Below are 18,275 nucleotides of genomic sequence, written 5' to 3'. Positions count from 1 at the left end.
GACTTGAGTTTCCTTTAGGGAAAATCAATGGGGAAATAAAGATAATTCATATTTTTAGGGTGTTTTTTCCTCTCCCTCCCCCTGCAAACAGCCCTGACAGAGACTCGAGGTTCTTTTAGGGAAAATCAATGAGTAAATGAAGATAATTCATATTTTTAGGGTGTTTTTTCCTCTCCTTCTCCCTGCAAACAGCCCTGACAGAGACTCGAGGTTCTTTTAGGGAAAATCAATGGGTAAATGAAGATAATTCAGATTTTTAGGGTGTTTTTTCCTCTCCCTCCCCCTGCAAACAGCCCTGACAGGGACTTTTAGGGAAAATCAATGGGTAAAGGAAGATTATTAATATTTTTAGGGGTTTTTTTCCTCTCCCTCCCCCTGCAAACAGCCCTGACAAAGACTTGAGGTTCTTTTAGGGAAAATCAATAGATAAATGAAGAATATGAAGAAATGGGAATATAATGAATGAATGAACATAATTAACAAATGGGTATATAATATAATAAATTATATAATAAATGTAATGAATAGATGTATATAATGAATAAATGGGTATATAATATAATTAATTATATAATGAATATAATGAATAAATGTATATAATGAATAAATGGGCACATGAAGAATATGAAGAAATGGGAATATAATTAATATTTTTAGGGTTTTTTTCCCTCTCGCAGAAGCCCTATAAATGTTTCCTATCAGGAAGGTGTTGCTCCTGGAATTACTGGGCTGTGGATGTGGGAGCACCGTGCAGCTCCTGAGGGAACTTTGAGGAATTCCAGGAGGTTTTCAGCGCAATATCCCAGCAAAAGGACAAAAGGACAGGTCGGACGGACAGACAGACAGACAGCAGCTGGCAGCCCAGCCCCAAGCTCTGCCCTCCTGGCAGGTCCTTCAGAGCAGAAATTGGGCACCAGGAGAGGTGCCCTGGTGTCCCCAAGGGGAGGACAAGGACAGGCTTTGCCCAGCAGGGCTGAGTGCCCACCCAGAGTGCCCAGAGCTCCTCTGGGTGCCCCCATGCCAGCACCCCAAACCAAAACGGGGCATCCCAGGGTGGGGCTGACCAGGCCAGGCCGGGCACAGAGCGGCTCAGGGAGAGGAAATGCCAGAGCCTCGTGCAGGGCACCCTCAGCCGTGCCAGGGGATGGGGGCACAGCACAAACACCTGGGGGGGTTTGGGGGCAGCTCCCCCCTTGTCCCACTCAGGTCACGCCAGCCCGGCCAGGTGTGAGAGCCCTGAGCAGAGCAGGGCTGCAGCCCCAGCCTGGCACCACCCCTGTGCCCCCAGCACCCCTCTGCCAGCTGGGGGGGCACCCCAGGGTGCTGCAGCTCCCAGCCCTTGCAGAGAGTGCCAGGGATCACAGAGACAGGCCAGGCTGGCCCCTCCGGCCCCTTTAGGAGCCAGCTCAGTGCCCAGCTCAGTGCCCAGCTCAGTGCCCAGCACAGTGCCCAGCTCAGTGCCCAGCACAGTGCCCAGCTCAGCCCCAGCTCAGTGCCCAGCTCAGCCCCAGCTCTGTGCCCAGCTCCGTGCCCAGCACAGTGCCCAACTCAGTGCCCGGCTCAGTGCCCATCTCAATGCCCAGCACAGTGCCCATCTCAATGCCCAGCACAGTGGCCATCTCAGTGCCCAGCTCTGTGCCCAGCTCAGTGCCCAGCACAATGCCAAGCTCAGTGCCCACTCTGTGCCCACTCTGTGCCCAGCTCATGCCCATCTCAGTGCCCATCTCAGTCCCCATCTCATCCCCATCTCATGCCCAGCTCAGTGCCCATCTCTGTGCCCATCTCATCCCCAGCTCAGTGGCCAGTTCAGTCCCCATTTCATCCCCAGCTCTGTCCCCACTCTGTGCCCATCTCTGTGCTCATCTCTGTGCCCAGCCCTGTGCCCAGCTCTCCCTGCCCTGTGGCCTGTCCTGTCACTGCAGCGAGGCACAGGAGGGCACAGCAGCTCCTGCACCAGCAGCAAAGCTGAAATCAGCCCCTCCATGGCCCAGGCTGTGTGCAGGGCACGGCACACCCAGCCTGGCATGGAGCTGGGCAGCGCCCGCGCTGGCAGGAGGGTTTGGGGATGGCACCTGCCCCTGTGCCAGGGCAAGGAGGGCTCTGCAGTGCCAGGCCAGGCAGCGGGCACAGGGCACCTGCCCAGGTGGGCACTGCAGGGCCCCAGCAGGGCGCTCAGCTCAGCCAGGCTTTAGCAGGGGCTCAGGGGCTCCCAGGGCTCTGTGCCCACGCTCTGCTGGGCTCCCTGTGCCCACCACAGCTGAAAGTTGCTGCCAAAGTTGAGGTGCTGCAGTCGCAGAGGAGGCAAGGAGAGGGGAAAAGAGCCAGGCAGGGCAGAAACCTTGGCTTTCCTTTCTTTTCCCTTTATTTTCCTTTGGTTTTCCTTTGTTTTCCCTAGTTTTTCCCTTGGTTTTTCCCTTGGTTTTTCCCTTGGTTTTCCCTTGGTTTTTCCCTTGGCATTCCTTTGTTTTCCCTAGTTTTCCCCTTGGTTTTTCCCTTGGTTTTCCTTTGTTTTCCCTAGTTTTTCCCTTGGTTTTTCCCTTGGTTTTTCCCTTGGCTTTCCTTTGTTTTCCCTAGTTTTTCCCAAGTTTTTCCCTTGGTTTTCCTTTGTTTCCCTTGGTTTTTCCTTTTATTTCCTTTGGTTTTCCTTTGCTTTCCCTTGATTTTCTGTAGTGTTTCCCTATTTTTTCCCTTGTTTTTCCCTTATTTTCCCCCTTGTTTTTCCCTTGGTTTTCCTATGCTTTTCCTTTTTTTTTCCCTTGCTTTTCCCTAGTTTTCCCCTTGTTTTTTCCTTGATTTCCCCTTGGTTTTCCTTTGCCTTTCCCTGTTTTTTCCTTTGGTTTTCCTTTGGTTTTCCCTTGGAAAATCCCCCAGAGCAGCTCCAGGCCAGCCAGGAGCCGACAGCACCCATTGCCCAGGCTGTGCTGTGACCCCATGGAAGCTGAAGGGACGCCATGGTGACATCCCTGTCACCCCCCTGTCCCCATGGGCACCCCCAGCCGTGCCCTGGTGGGCAGGATCTGCCGTGCTGGTGGTCCTGGCTCTTTGTCCAGCGCGGCGCATGCGCACCCTCAGCATCCTCACACACAATGGGCTGCTCTGCTGCTTCCTCCCCACCCCTCCTCATCCCCACAGCCCCTGGGTTGCTCGGTTTGCCCCCCCCTTTCCCTGCCTGCATTCCGGGCTGCTCGGCTTTTCTCGGGATTTGGGGCAGATCTGGGCTCTCCTTTTGGCTTTGCAGCCTCCCAGGGATCCTGGCAGGGTGTAAAGCTAAAAATGCTCCAGGGGCTCAAACTTCAGCAGGAGGGCAGTGGCAGGGAGAGCTTTGTCACTGGGAGAAAGGGAAAAATCATCTCCATAAAGCATCCAGGATGAGAGCCCAGCTGCTAATTGCTCCTACACTAAGAAGCCTCCATTCCCCTCCTATTTATAGCTGCTTTTTCTTTCCTTTCTTTTTTTATTTTTTTTTTTTTGTGCTTCCAGGCAGCACCACAATTAACCCCACAATCTAGAGCATCCTCTTGCAATTACTTTTTTTTTCTTCCTCTCCTCAGTGACTGGTGAAAAAAAAAAACCAACAAAAGACAATCGCCCTGCCTGCCTCTCCCCAGGCAGCCTCAAGAAGTCAAATGGAGTTTTAATTCCACTTGCAAGAGAAGGATTTTGGGTGCCTCCTTTCCTCCCCCCCACAACCCCACGCCTCACTCAGCCCAGAGGCTGGGACAGCACAGAAAAGCATGAAAATCCTGGCAGAAAAAAAAACCCAAAAAAACCAGCAGGTGGAGTGGAGAGAGTGGGGATAAATAAACTGCCCCCATCTCCCACCCGGCTGTCACAGATGCCAACACCAAGGGACATTTAAATGTCACCTAAAAGCAGCACAGCTACCCCCACACGAGGATCCAGAGGGCTGGGGGGGTGACAAGGAGGGACAGCACTCCCACCTGGTCCTTGTGGCCACCTGGGCCAGCAGCTCCCCCCCACACAGGGGTCCTGCATACCCCAGGTGAGGTGACACCAACACCCTCCATAGGCGCTGCCCTTCCCACAGGGGTCCCACGGCCCGAATCCCACCCAGGGCAGTGAGAACCATGGCCAGGTGCGGGGCAGGGCACAGGTGATGCCCAGGGAAGGGGTGGCTGGGCAGGTGCAGCATCCCCGGGCAGGTGCAGCATCCCCGGGCAGGTGCAGCATCCATCCCCCGGCAGGTTCCTGTGCTGCTCTCGAGGTTTAGCAGAAAATGGCGTTGGGGAGAAAGGGAGAAGAGGAGGAGGAGGAGGAGTGGGGGAAAGGAAGAGCTGGACCTACTTGGGTGAGTTCTGTGCCCATCAGGATGAGGAAGCAGAGGGTCAGCAGCTTGCTTGCCGGTTGCATCTCTCGCAGCCCGTTCTAGGCAGCTCGCATACAGATCACCTCCGGGCGAGCCTCCCCTGCGCCGTCCCCGAGCCTCGCTGCCTCCTCACTCCTTTATTCTTATTAATATTTTAATTTATATTAAAAAAAATTAAAAAAAAAAAAAAGACAACAGAGCGCTATTAAAAAAAAAAAAAAAAGACAAACGGCAAAAATAATAATTTAAAAAAAACCAGCCTGATTTTGCGGGTGGCTCTCAGCACCCTCGGGAAGCGATGCCAGAAATCTGCTCAGCAGAGCCTTCACTTTGCATATTTATTGGGATCCCAGTTTCTCTCCTCTGCTCTCGGTGCTGGCTGTCTGGTAATTTATTTAATTTTTTTTTTTTTTTTTTTTAATGGCTCCCCTGCTCCAAAGACATTTGCGAGGAGAAATTCAGCGGAGCACGCAGCGATTATCTCTGCTATTGCCAAAAGTTTGCCTGGAAAAGGGGGGTGATGGGGAGAGGACAGGGATTTAAAAAAAAAAAAAAAAAGAAAAAAAAAAAGAAAAAGAAAGGAATTGGTAGGGCTGGCTACTAGCAGGGGATGGCTGTGGAACAGGATGTGACATCAAGTGAGGCGGGGGAAATTTAACTAAACACGGCAAAGGGAGAGGGGGAAAAGCAGGCGCGGGAGCACGGCTGAGGCTGCGGGGACCCCGCGGGGAGCAGGGGGTTAAAACCGTCCTTAACCCCATCCTTATTGTCATCCTGAGCAGCATCCTTAATTCCCATCCTTAACCCCATCCCTATTCCCATCCTGAACTGCATCCTTAATTCCCATCCTTAGCCCCATCCTGAACACCATCCTTAATTCCAATTCTGAACTGCATCCTTAATTCCCATCCTTAACCCCATCCTTATTGCCATCCTCAACTGCATCCGTAACCCCATCCTTAACCCCATTCTGAACCCCATCCTTAATTCTGAATTAAGCATTCCATTTCTGAACTTCATCCTTAATTCCCATCCTTAATTCCCATACTGAAGAGCATCCTTATCCCCATCCTTAATCTCATCTTGAACCCCATCCTTAATTCCCATACTGAACAGCATCCTTATCCCCATCCTTAGCCCTATGCTTAATCTCATCCTGAACCCCATCCTTAATTCCCATCCCAAACCCCATCCTTAATTCCTATCCTTATTCCCATCCTTACCCCCACCCTGAACCCCATCCTTAATTCCCATCCTGAAACCCGTCCTTAATTCCAATCCTTATTTCCATCCTTATCCCCATCCTTAACCCTATCCTTAATTCCCATTCTGAACTCCATCCTTAATTCCTCTACTGAACCCCATCCTCAATTCCCACCCTGAATCCTATCCTTAATTCCCATCCTTAACTCCATCCTTAACCCCACCCTGAGCCCCCTCCCTTTGTGCCCCCCTGATCTCTGTGCATCCCTCAGGGCAAGGGGGATCTGATTCCCCCAAATACCAAACCCCAAACCAGCCCCAGGGAGGCTGCTCCATCCCAGCTCCATCCCCTCCCCGGCTCAGCCCCCCAGGATTTGGGGGCAGCAGGGGGGTGTGAGAATCCTTTTGTCACACCCCAACCTCACCTGTGGTACCCCAGAGGCTGCAGGTGGTGCCCGCCCCTCCCTGGCAGGCTCTGCCCCTCATTTCTCTCTCTCAAACCCCCCTGAATTCTTCCCAATCCCCAATTTCTTCCAGGACCCCATAAATATTATGGAATATTTCAGTGTGTGCTGCAGTGAGTGAAAAGCATCACCCCTCCTGCTCCAGAGATCATCTCTTGGTGATTATTTAATCACACAAGAGAAATTCCTTCCCAACAGAAATCCCACAACTACCAGAGCCCCCAGCAGAGGATTTTCCCAAATTGCTCCAGAGTTTCTTTATCTGGAGCCCTTGGGAGTGGAGCAGGACATGGGGTCTGTGCAGGGATGAGCTGGTGCTTTCCAAGTTCTGGGATCACAGAATTCAGCAGGAACCAGGAAATTTGTGGCTGATTTTGTGAATTTTCTGAATTCTGTGTGTTTGCATCAGGAAATATTTAAGGGAAAGTTGTAGCAGCCCTCCTAGGAGGGTTTTAGCAGCCCCACACAGGGAATCATCCCATCCTTTTCAAGTGAGCTTGGAAATGCAGCCCAGGGAGCAGCTGGGATGTCTGAATGTCCCACAGAGATCCCTCCTGAGACACTTCCCTCAGCACCTGCCTTTAAACTCGCTGCTTTAGAGCCCATAAAACTGAGGACTTTTTATAAAAAGCATCAAACTCCTCTTGACTTTCATGGAGAGCAGCACAAGGAGGCCAAAAGCATCGGTGGAGCTCTGGGGTTTGAACACCTCCTCCCCTGGCGCCTCAGGAGGTGTTGGATTGCCACAGGCACCACCTTCCCCCTGGCAGGGATCGCAGCAGGGCAACAAAAATCCCCAAATTCAGAGGGAGGAGGAGGAGGAGGAGAGAGTTCCACGTGGCTCTGTGGGTATTTCACTGTTCCAAGTGCCTTCAGAACGTACCTGAGCTGCTCCTCACCAACCCTGGCCACGAGGCAGGGGCAGCACGGGGCTGGTGCCGCTCCAGGTGCAGCCAAGGCTCGAAATAGATGGGAGAGAGGCAGAACAGAGCAAGGAGAGCTCCTTTCACACAAAAACATTCAACAAACCAGCTCAACTTCACCTGGGAAGTTAATGGAGGATGATTTCAGACCTCAAAGATGAAACCCCAGCTCGTTTTACACAGACAAGGCTCTGAAATGGACTTTTCCCCAAGCACCAAAGGGGAATCTCATTTTTGCCCCCTCCTTTGGGTTTATACACCTCCAGTTTTATTGACCTTCATGGCTTGCACTTGGGCAAAACCATCAGCCCTGCAATTGGTTTAATTTCTTCCTCTTTTGAACTATTTCTGAATGAATATCAGTGGCCTCATGATCCCACTGGAGCTCCAGAGGTGAAGGCCCTGCAGGGAAGAGCCCTGCCCCAGGGAGCTCCACTCCCAGGACAGAAATCACAGAAACCAAGAGAAGCAAAAAGGGGAAAAAAATATCACCCAGTGGGAACACAGCTCAGAGCTTTTGATTCCAGCAGTGCCTTCCTCAGACTTTGAAAAACACCTCCTCGAAATTTGGAAGGAGTTCAAGGTCTGGAGAACCTCTGCCCGTGGAGTGTGACTAAAGAGGCTCTGGGAAAAGGGAGGGCTGGGAGGAGGCTGCTGGGGAAGCTTTCTGTACATGAAGGCTCTTTTATCTTCTAATAAAAAACCCCAGCAAAGCAAGAGTCCACAGTTTGGAGTAGAAATAGGGCCTGGGTTGTTTTTTTTTTTTATTTTTCCCCTCAGGCTGTGGAATAACTCAGATGAAGGCACGGTGCCCTCTGCCCAGAGCTGCATCCCTGCCCCTCCAGAAGGGAGAACAGAGGGTTCCTCCCTTAAACTCTGGCTGAGAGATGGAGGAGAGGAGGCAAAACCACATCTGCTTTCTCTTCCTGATGGATGGGATGAGGTGGAGGGCAGGACTTGGCTCTGCAGAGCCTGCTGTCCTCTGCAGCAGCGGCCAGGACATGGAATGGACAGCAGGGGACATCAGGGGATGGCAGAGAATGGCATGGGATGGCAGGGGACATCAGGGGATGGAAGGGAAGGGCAGGGGACATCAGGGAATGGCAGGGGATCTCAGGGAAGGGCAGAGAATGGCAGGGGATGGCAGGGGACAGCAGGGAATGGTTTGGGACATCAGGGGATGGAAGGGAAGGGCAGGGGACATCAGGGGAAGGTTTGGGACATCAGGGGATGGCAAGGGGACATCAGGGGAGAGCAGAGGATGGCAAGGAAGGGCAGGGGACATCAGGGAATGGCAGGATACATGAGGGGGTGGCAGAGAAGGGCAGGGGACATCAGAGGATGGCAGAGAACGGCAAGGGACAGCAAGGGATGGCAGGGGACATCAGGGAATGACAGGGGACATCAGGGGATAGCAGGGAAAGGCAGGATACATCAGAGAATGGCAGGGACAGTAGGGGAGAGCAGGGGATGGCAGAGAATATCAGGGGATGACACAGAATGGCAGGGGACATCAGGGAATGACAGAGAAGGGCAGAGGACATTAGGAAAGGGCAGGGGACAGGAGGGGATGGCAGGGGACATCAGGGGATGACAGAGAAGGGCAGGGGACATTAGGAAAGGGCAGGGGACATCAGGGGGTGGCAGGGAATGGCAGGGAAGTGCAGGGACAGCAGGCAGCCCCTTCCTCTTTGTTGGAAACCAGAAGCACCTGCAGAGCTTTGTCACAGCCCTGTCCCTGTCCTGTCACAGCCCTGTCCCTGTCCTTACCTCGAGCAGCTCCTCCCTTGTGTCCCAGTGACCTCCCAGCCCCTCCCGGGCACACCCTGAATTCCCAGCTGGTTCCACACCAGTTCCATTGCACTGCTGGTTTTCCTCTCCTTTCTGCTGCACTTGTGCTTTTCCCCCCTCATCAAATCCTTCAGTCCGAGCCTCACAGCTGGAAATTTTGTTTTTGCTGCTTCTGAAGAGCAGAGCGCTGCTTTTCCTGCGCCTTTCATGATCCAAATAATTCAAGGAGCTGAGCAAAGGAGATAAAACCCCGCACCAGGCACACCTGAAGCATCTGAGCAGCTCCTCTGCAAACATCCCCTCCCTGCCTGGCGCTTTAAAGTTGTTTTTTGCACCTCGGAAAGGAAATGAATTCCACATTAGCGGCTTTTAAAGGGTTTTTGCAGCTTCCCAGCAGCCCTGAACCCATAGGAGGATCATCATCACCATAAAAAACTGCTGCTGGAGCAAATTCCAGGGGTTTTGGGCACCTGGAGGGAATCCAGACATTTTTGTAGCAACAAATGGGGTCAAGGAGGATCAGAAACCAGGGAGGTTTGGCTGAGCATCTCTGGCTGATCTCCTCTAAAACAGCATCTCCTTCCTTGCCTGGGAGGGATTTCAGTGGGAAAAGGGTGGGAAAGGTGAGGCTCGAGTGGTTTAGCAGAGTTTGCCTCTTGTTTGTGGTGCACAGGCAAGAGGGTGAGGGCTGAGTTTCCACGGTGCTCCTGGAGGGAAGCTCTTGGGGGGAAAGCAGGATTTGCTGCCACTCATGGTTCTGCCAATCTCAGAGATTTTCCAAATAGTGGAGAGGTGCAACAAGGCACTGATGAAAAAATAAAATAAAATAAAATGTAAAATAAAATAAAATAAAATAAATAAAAGAAAATTTAAAAATATAAAAGAAAATAAAAAATAAAGTAAAATTAAATAAAAAAAATAAAATAAAAAAAATAGAAAATATAATGAAGTAAAATAAAATAAACCAAAAATTAAAATAAAATAAAAGAGAAAATAAAATATAAAGTAAAATTAAATAAACCAAAATATAAAATAAAATTAAATAAAACAAAACAAAATACAATGAAAAAATAAAATAATAAATAAATAAAATAATAAATAAAAAAATAAAATAAAAATAAAATAAAATAGTAAAAATAAAATAATAAATAAATAAATAAAATTCAAAAAATAAAAAATAAATTAATAAAAAATAAAATAAATTAAAAAATAAAAAATAAATTTAAAATAAAATAAAATAAAATAAAATAAAATAAAATAAAATAAAATAAAATATTACCAATAATCCCTGAATTTCCAGGAGTGCTGCTGGCTCAAAGGGAGGAAAGTGCAGAGAGCAGCTTCTGTTGATAAAACCCCAAGTTTTTCCTGGTTTGGGTTCAGTTCTCAGCCACCTGCTGAGAACTCTGGAGTCAATCTCAGCCTTTCCCAGGGCCCAGATTGCACATTGGACCATATACCCCGAAATGTTTTTATTTAATTGGAGCCCACATTATGCTGCCTGCATATGGTGACACACACATTTCATTTGATGGAGCAGATGCTGCCTTGCTGTTGAGGATGTAAAACACTGAGTACATCAAGCTCCGTTTGGGCTGGGGGAGCTGCAGGGTTTTTTAACTCTGATTAGCCTTAATTTGAAACCTGATTTCCCAAGGAATCGAAGCCTGTGCCATCCCCCTCTGGATGCATGCCCATGGATGCTGGGTGTCCATTTGCTTGGCCATCATTCTCCTGTTTTTATTATTTTTTTATTTCAGAGCTCCAGGGTCTGTTTCAATGGAATGAGGGAAAATTGAGATTTTTTTTCCCCTCCCCAAATGACTGCATGTGGGAGATTAATTTACAACACAAGCTCATGAGTCTGGGGAAACTGAGCTGACCCAGCACTTTCCCTGAAACCACTCTGGAAATGAACCAGATAAGGGTAGGAAGCACCAAAAATCAGGCTGAATTCTGCTCTACCCAAGGACAAAATCTCAGTTGTAATTAGGAGCTGATTAAAGTCTAGGGGGGATTTCAGCTTTGCTGACCTCCCTGTGGCTCTGATCCCCAGTTTATTCCACTGACACCGATGCTGCTGCTCCCAGGGAATCCCAGCCCTGGGATCTGAGAGGAATAGCAAATTCATCTTTCCAAACAAGCTCTGGGTCTGCTGGTAAAATAAAGATAAAACCAGCACTAGGAGGGAAAAGAAACAATGGGAAGGATTCCACTGATTGATGAAAAGATATCTGCTTTTACAAATAAACTTGAGGTTTGCTGATAAATGAAATTAGAGATTGAAAGATGAAGGAAACAATGGAGAAGGGAAAAATTAGAATTAAAAATTAAAAGGGAGGGTTGTACATTAGAGGGAAATCTCTGGTATCAGGTGTTCTGGGAAGTCTGAACCTTTCAAGTGTTTCAGTCAATGGGAAAAACCTCTAAATTCTGTAAGAATTAGAAATTAAAAGGGAGGGTTGTACATTAGAAGGGAATCTTTGGGATCAGGCGTCCTGGGAAGTCTGAACCTTTCAAATGTTTCAGCCAATGGGGAAAAACCTCTAAATTACGTAAAAATTAGAAATTAAAAGGGAGGGTTGTACATTAGAGGGAAATCTCTGGTATCAGGTGTTCTGGGAAGTCTGAACCTTTCAAATGTTTCAGCCAATGGGGAAAACCCTCTAAATTACGTAAAAATCAGAAATTAAAAGGGAGGGTTGTACATTAGAGGGGAAATCTTTGGGATCAGGCGTCCTGGGAAGTCTGAACCTTTCAAATACCTCAGCCAATGGGGAAAAACCTCTAAATTACGTAAAAATTAGAAATTAAAAGGGAGGGTTGTACATTAGAGGGGAAATCTTTGGGATCAGGTGTTCTGGGAAGTCTGAACCTTTCAAATGTTTCAGCCAATGGGGAAAAACCTCTAAATTAAGAAAAAATTAGAAATTAAAAGGGAGGGTTGTACATTAGAGGGGAAATCTTTGGGATCAGGTGTTCTGGGAAGTCTGAACCTTTCAAATGTTTCAGCCAATGGGGAAAAACCTCTAAATTACGTAAAAATTAGAAATGAAAAGGGCGGGTTATACATTAGAGGGAAATCTCTGTTATCAGGTGTTCTGGGAAATCTGAACCTCTCAAGAACCTCAGAAATGAGGAAAGAGAGAAGGGAAATGCAGCTGGAAGTTGGGACAAAAAGGAGGCTGCATCCTCCAAAAATTGGAGAGCCCCCAGGGGATGCCCCATGGCCTCTCCCTTTATTGGAATAAAGCAGAAGGGCTCCTCTGTCTCCTGTTTGGACATAAACCTCTGGTGTTTGTGGGTTAATTTTCCTGACAGATCTGTGACTGAGCCCTGGCTCTGCCCCCTCCCAGCTGAGTTCCAGGGCATCAGCAGAGCTGTGCCAGGAGCCAGCAGGGCACAGCTGGCCTGGAACAAAGCTGGGAGCAGAATTCCTGCAGAATTCCTGCAGCTGATGCTGACTGCACTCCCCTGATGCTCCACAGCCAAAAATCTCAGGGGAGGAGGCAGCAGGCAGCCCCCAGCTGGCACAAACTGCAGCTTGGCCCTTGGTTAGGGCAGCATCTTCACCCCACAGATCCCTGGGACAGAGTTTAGGGGAGATTTTTGTGGCTCCGTGGCAATTCCAGGAAAATTTGCCCATTTTCAGCTGTGCCCACCCCAGGCTGGTGCCAGCACCCCGAGCCCTGCCCAGCCCCAGCTCCGTGAACTCTGCCGGGATGCGGTGCCAAAGCCGGCCATAAACAGCACTTAGCGATGCATAATATATGAAAATGGCTCATGCTGAGCTTTTAGATGGAGAAGGGCTTTTTTTCTCCCTCTTAATACTATTATAACATTCTCCTGCAGCCACGGAAGCACTGTCATAAATATTTAAAAGGAGGTTGAAAAGACCCAGCCTGTGAGGTTTGAATATTTATGGCCACCAAACCCTTGACCTTTAGATTTAGGGTGCAGCATCCATGAAGCAGCCTTATTTAACTGTACACCACAGGTCGCCTGGGGATCAAATCTGAGCTGAAACCTTGGAAGCATTTAGCACTTTTAAGGTTTCCAGTGGTAAACAGAGCGCCATAAATAGGGATTTCAGGCAGGGAGAGGAGGGGTGGGCAAGGCTGGGATTCCCAAGGCACAAATTCCCCCTGAGCCTCGATTTTCCAGCATCTGAAGCAGAGTGAGAAACAGCACTGGGACAAATGAATAAAAGCTGTTTGAGCTGATAAATACAGAGAAAAACGAAATACCAGGAATAACAGGCATCACTTGGCTTTGGGGTTTCCTCCAGTTCTGCTGCTGTGGATTTGTCCCACTACAGTGCTGGGTAAGGCTCAGCTTGGCGTGCTCAGCCAAACCTCAGCTCCTTCATTCAGGATTTTCCAGCAGCCCTGGTGCTGTTGAATGCTTCAATCAGAGCCAATCAGAGATTTTCAGAGCCCCTGTGCTTCCCAGCTGGCGTGGAGTTGTTGTTTGTTCCATTTTTTTTTGGGAGAATCGTGACTCACGCTCGGCGCTGTCGAGTTAAAGCCTCGCGTTCCCTCCGCTCATCATCCCAGCCTTTCCTCCCCAAAATCTCATCTAAAACGGGGCTGATCCCACCCTGAACAGGAATAAAAAGGGGGAACCTCCCTCTCCTGAACCCCAGAAAATTCCCCACAAACTGGGCAGGGAGGACAAAGGAGCTGCTGGGAGCCAGGGCTGGACTCACACAGACCCACGGTGACATCCATGGATTTGTGGTGTTTATTTGGTGAGGGCAAGGCAGGAGCCTCTCAGAAGCTCTCAAAAGCCCTTCAGATCTATTTGCAGTCAGCAATTTGAAAGGCTCCTCTGATGTATTTGCATATTTAAAAATAAGAGGGACGCGAGGAGATGGAAGGGAGGAGCTGGTGCAAGGCCAGGGCTGCCCTGCAGACCCCACAGAGGTGGCACCTGCTGAAATCCCATCCAAACTACAGGAAAAGGCAAAACCTGTGGATTTTAAAATCTGTTTTATTTCAGTTTTGGCCTACTTCTGTCTGCCTTTTTTTTTTTCCCCCTCCAGATTTTGGTTGTTTTTCCTCCCAGAGCACGTGGCAGGGCTGGGGCTGCAGGTGTGAGTGGTGGGATTTTGGCAGCTCCTGCTTTATCTGGAGCCTGTGTGTCACCAGGCAGGGATGAGCAAGGCTCCAGAGCTGCCCACAGCTTGATGGGGCTGGTGGCAAATGCTGGTGGCTCCATTTGAGCTGCCACACTCTGAACTCAGGGACACCAGACGGTGATGCCACCTCCAACCCTCGCTTTGCAGCTGAATTTTTGTGTGTTTTGTTCTGCCCTCTCTCCGTCTTTCCCATCCAGCCAGCTGCCAGGGATAATCCACGGGGCAAACGTGCTTTTAGGGCTTTCCTGCTGATGAGCTTTTCCCTGATTTGCTGCTCCTGTGCCACGGAGCTGGATTAATTACAGCACTAACGAGTGTCTACCAGGTGCCTGTCACAAATTATCTGTGGGAACTGGACAGCGCTTCCCTGATATTCCCAGTTTCCTGCTCTGGAGCTGCTCCTGCTGCTCCATTAGCTGGAAAATAAACAAACCCACAGCCAAGCTGGCTGCGTGCCCGCTGCTGGGAACCTGCTGGAAAGGGAGGAAGATCCAATATTGCAATTAATAATCCACTGGGCTGTTTGAGAAGTGTTCCAGTGTCTGCAGCCCTTTGCTGTGGCTTCAGAGCTGCCTTTCAGAGCCAGCCAAAAGCTGCTGGGGACAATCCCAAGCTTGCTCCCTGTGGGGACCCACCAGGATCTGCTTTTCTCCTCCTGTCAGCATCCCCCAGGATTGCTGACAGCTCCAGGGGAAGCAGGGACAGCTGCTCCGCTCTCCCCATCTCATTTCCTCATGCAGGTGTTATCTTTCCTCTTCCTCAGAGAAGCTTTTGGCCATCCCAAACCTGGTCTGAAAATCCCTTGGCCAGCACAACCAGGCTGCACCTTTGAGTGCTCAGAGCCTGGAGCCTTCCCTTGGGCCTTTCAATCCAATCCCAAGAGGGTTTTTTGTTGTTTTTTTTTTTTTTTTTTAAAGGAAATAACCTCAAAATCCCTCTCCAGTTTGGATGGTGCCAGGGTTCCTGGGGGTGGAGCTGGCACAGAGGCAAGGCTGCTGCTTGTCCTTGCTTCCCCAGGAAACTCCTGCCTGCCAAAGCAGCCAGGGATGGTTCCTGCAGCCTGGGGAGCCAGGAAAACAGACTGGAACCATGGGCTTTGTGTGGGAATAACGGGGAGATGCCCAGGTGGGAAGAGCTGAGTGGATCACCACAGGATTTAGGGGGTGTGAGAAGGATTAATGTGGGAGGGGCTGTGGGATGCAAAGAAACCTGTCCTGGCTTTTAGGGATTCAAATTGGTGGGGTCCAGCTCTGATTTGGGGTGAAAAAGGCAAAGAAAGCTCTTGAATAGGTGGAACCAGAGGTGTTTGTGTCCCCAAAGGATCTGTCCCTCTCCTGGTGCTTTTGGGAGCCTCTTTAATGAACTTTGCAGAGGGAAATGTTTCCTCAGAGCCAATACCTATCACCTCTGTTAGACAGTGAGCTCCTACTCCAAACCAACCCAAAAGTGCCAAAATCACAGCAGAAGATGGAGGCCAAGAAGAAAGAGGAGAAAGGCTGGACATACCCAGATCCCTCCATCTTGCTCCCTGAACCCCCATTTGAAAAACTCCCAAAAAATCTATTTTTCACTCTGTGATAAATTCACTATCATTCCTGAACCCTCATTCTAAAACCCCCCCAAAAAATCTATTTTTTCACCCTGTGATAAATTCACTATCATTCTATTTAAACTGTCGTGGCTCACAGATTTTCATGTAGGGTTGGTAATTTGCTCCATGGGTAATATAAAAAACCATAAATGTCTTGGGCTCTGTGCCAGGGTCTCTGAGCCCCCTGGCAGGGGTTTGGGCAGTCCAGGACAGACAGAAGGATGCCCTGAATTCCAACAGCCACCTGCCAAAACCTCTCCAGTCTGACACTGGGCCTGCTTCCCTTCCCTGTCCTCGGGGAGAATGAAGAGCTGAGGCCACCAAGGGAGCTAAACTGTTGTTTTCACTGCCTCAAAGGCACTGCAAAGCCGTGGTTTTTTTTAAAAATTAAACGCTTGCATCCAGTTGTGTTTGCACTGAGTAATGTCCTTATCCAATGCAATCACTTCAAATCACTGTTTTTCAAATCCTCTGGGGCATCTGCAGCGAGCAGAGGGCCCAGGTCAAATGTGGAGCTCCTGGCTTGTTTGGGAAAGGCAGTGGCAGCGCTGCCATTGCATTAATGAGCCGTGTAAATCCCAGCCAGTTGTTAAAGAACAGAGGGGGGAGAGGCAGGAGAAGGCAGCAGGGACTTTGCAGCCTTTCTCCAGAGAGCTTTGCAGCTACAAGGAAATGTGTGTCAGTGCTGGCACTCGCCAGCTTGGGGGACATAAGGTTCCCATCCAAATATTGCTTCTGCAGAGGCTCCGGCTGCTCCCGAGAGATTCCCGTGGAAATTGGTAAAGCCCGGACTGAGGCTGCCTTTGGAGGCACTCACAGGAGTATTTTTAGTTATTAAATGAGGAATAAAAGAGGCAAGAAGGAGGTGGGGAGAGCCAGGTTGCTGTGGGTGCTCCCTGCAGGGCTGGGGTGATGGGGACAGGCTCTGCTGGCTGTCACTGCTCCCAAATGCACAGGGACAATTCTTGGTGTGCCCAGGATGAAATCCCAGCCCTGGGAGGCTTTCTCAGCTCCTCAGAACGTGCTGTTATTGTGTTAATATCGAAGGGAAGGAAGCTGGGTAGCTGGACATATGGCTTGGCTGGAGCTGTGGGTTTTTCCTGCTGTCTCCCTTTCCTCTCCATCTGTCCCGAGAGGCAGCGGCCTCTGCTTTTCACAGCCCTGCTCTGAAGAGTTCCTGCCTTTGCCATTCCATGCCTGGGTGAGCTCCTTTCCCCTGCAGGCCGTGGGGCTGGCTGGGTCTGGGCCCCTCCAGGGGTTATTAAACAGCTGGGGAAGTGTCAGATATCCCAACCCCTGCCCAGGAATCTCCTGTCCTGCCCTAGGACAAACCCCTGCTGCTAATCCATCAGCATTGAAGGCAAACAATTCCTGGATCAGGAATGATTTGGGAGTTTATTCCCTTGTTTTCATCCCTGCTCATGTGAAATATTTATATTTCCTGTCCATTTCATCCAGGAGCCTTGGTTCTCCCTGCTTGTCCTCTGCAGGAGCTTGGCCTGACCTGTCCAGCTGAAATCTGTGTTTGCTGCAGATGGCTCAAAACCAGAACCCAGCCTCATGCTCTGAAAACACAAACCAGGAGGTGTAAGGCACAATTGTCACCTAAATTATCATTTTCCTGTGCCGTCTTTACTGAATTAATGCAATCATGGGATGGTTTGGGTTGGAAGGGACCTTAAAGACACCTCACATTATCTCAGGCTGCTCCAAGCCCCATCCAGCCTGGCCTTGGACACTTCCAGGGATCCAGGGGCAGCCACAGCTGCTCTGAGCCTCCTCATCCTCCCAGGGAAGGGAAACCCCTTCATGGTGTCCCTCCCTGCAGTTTCCCTTGGGATACCACGGGCAGAGGTGTTTTGGGAGCTTTGTGTTTTGATAAAGCAAGTGAGATCAAAAATAAACAGTTTAAAATGACCCTCACCTATTGCAGATCAACAAATGGGTTATTTCTCAATCTGGCTTGGGCTGTTTCAGGTTTTAAATGCTGTAACCAAAAAGAAAAGCACTGATTTTTTTTGCATTTGTGGGGTGCTCCTCAGCTCTGTCCCTCCCAACACTCACAGAGAGGGATGAACACATCCCACAGGGAGAGTTTGGTTCTGTACCAAAGAACACTTGGAGAAGCTTTGGAAAAACAGCTCTAAAAGCTGGGGGCTGGGCAGATTGTGACAAAAGGGACTTGGAATTGAGGTGAATCATCCCCAGGCTCCACACGGGAGCCGGATGGAAACGCCAGCCCCACCATGAGCCCACATCACCTGAGCTCTGAGGAACAGGGATCCAAAACAAGGGGAAAAAACCCACAAATCTCACGCAGCAACACTGGGACAGTGCTCTCCCTCCTCTCACTCACTGTTTAGAGCATTTATGGAGGAGCTGGGTTTGCTTCCCATGCCTGGAATCACTCATCCGGGGGGGAAAGCGTGACAATATTTCATGCCTGGGTGATGTGCCTTGTGAGGGAAATGAGGCCTGCATGGTGCTGGGGCTCAGCTGCTCCTCCTCTCCTGACCAGACACATTTCCAGAGCTCATCACTGCCACCAACCCAAGTGTGCAGAGCCCTGTGCACCAGGCAGATGCTGCCAAGTGCGTTCCCTTTGCGTGGGAATTCTCTTAATTCTCTTTTTGCTGGTCCTGCAGGAGCCTGGGATTGGGATTTGGGGGGTTGTGCTCTGGTTTTCATTCCTGGGAATTGGGTTTAGGGGCGTTTTGGCATTGGGAATTTGGTTTAGGGGCGTTTTGGCGTTGGGAATTGGGTTTAGGGGCGTTTTGGCATTGGGAATTGGGTTTAGGGGTGTTTTGGCATTGGGAATTGGGTTTAGGGGCGTTTT

General features: G+C 49.7%; 1 protein-coding gene across 1 annotated transcript in view; it reads right to left on the bottom strand.

The window, feature by feature from the left end:
- OLFM1 (olfactomedin 1) overlaps positions 1-4,858 on the bottom strand; it is a 35,106-nt gene extending 30,248 nt beyond the window's left edge. The window contains exons 1-2 of the mRNA XM_074556416.1: positions 4,588-4,858; positions 4,306-4,469 (exon numbers count right to left, since the gene is read on the bottom strand). Coding sequence (XP_074412517.1) covers positions 4,306-4,371 — 66 coding nt within the window. The 5' untranslated portion in view covers positions 4,372-4,469; positions 4,588-4,858. The remainder of the gene's footprint in view (positions 1-4,305; positions 4,470-4,587) is intronic.
- Between the last annotated feature and the right edge of the window lie 13,417 nt (positions 4,859-18,275).

The sequence above is a fragment of the Zonotrichia albicollis genome, chromosome 21, assembly GCF_047830755.1.
Source record: "Zonotrichia albicollis isolate bZonAlb1 chromosome 21, bZonAlb1.hap1, whole genome shotgun sequence".
NCBI lineage: Eukaryota > Metazoa > Chordata > Aves > Passeriformes > Passerellidae > Zonotrichia > Zonotrichia albicollis.
The sequence above is the reverse complement of the archived record's forward strand: the minus strand, read 5'-3'. Positions and strand labels throughout refer to the sequence as shown.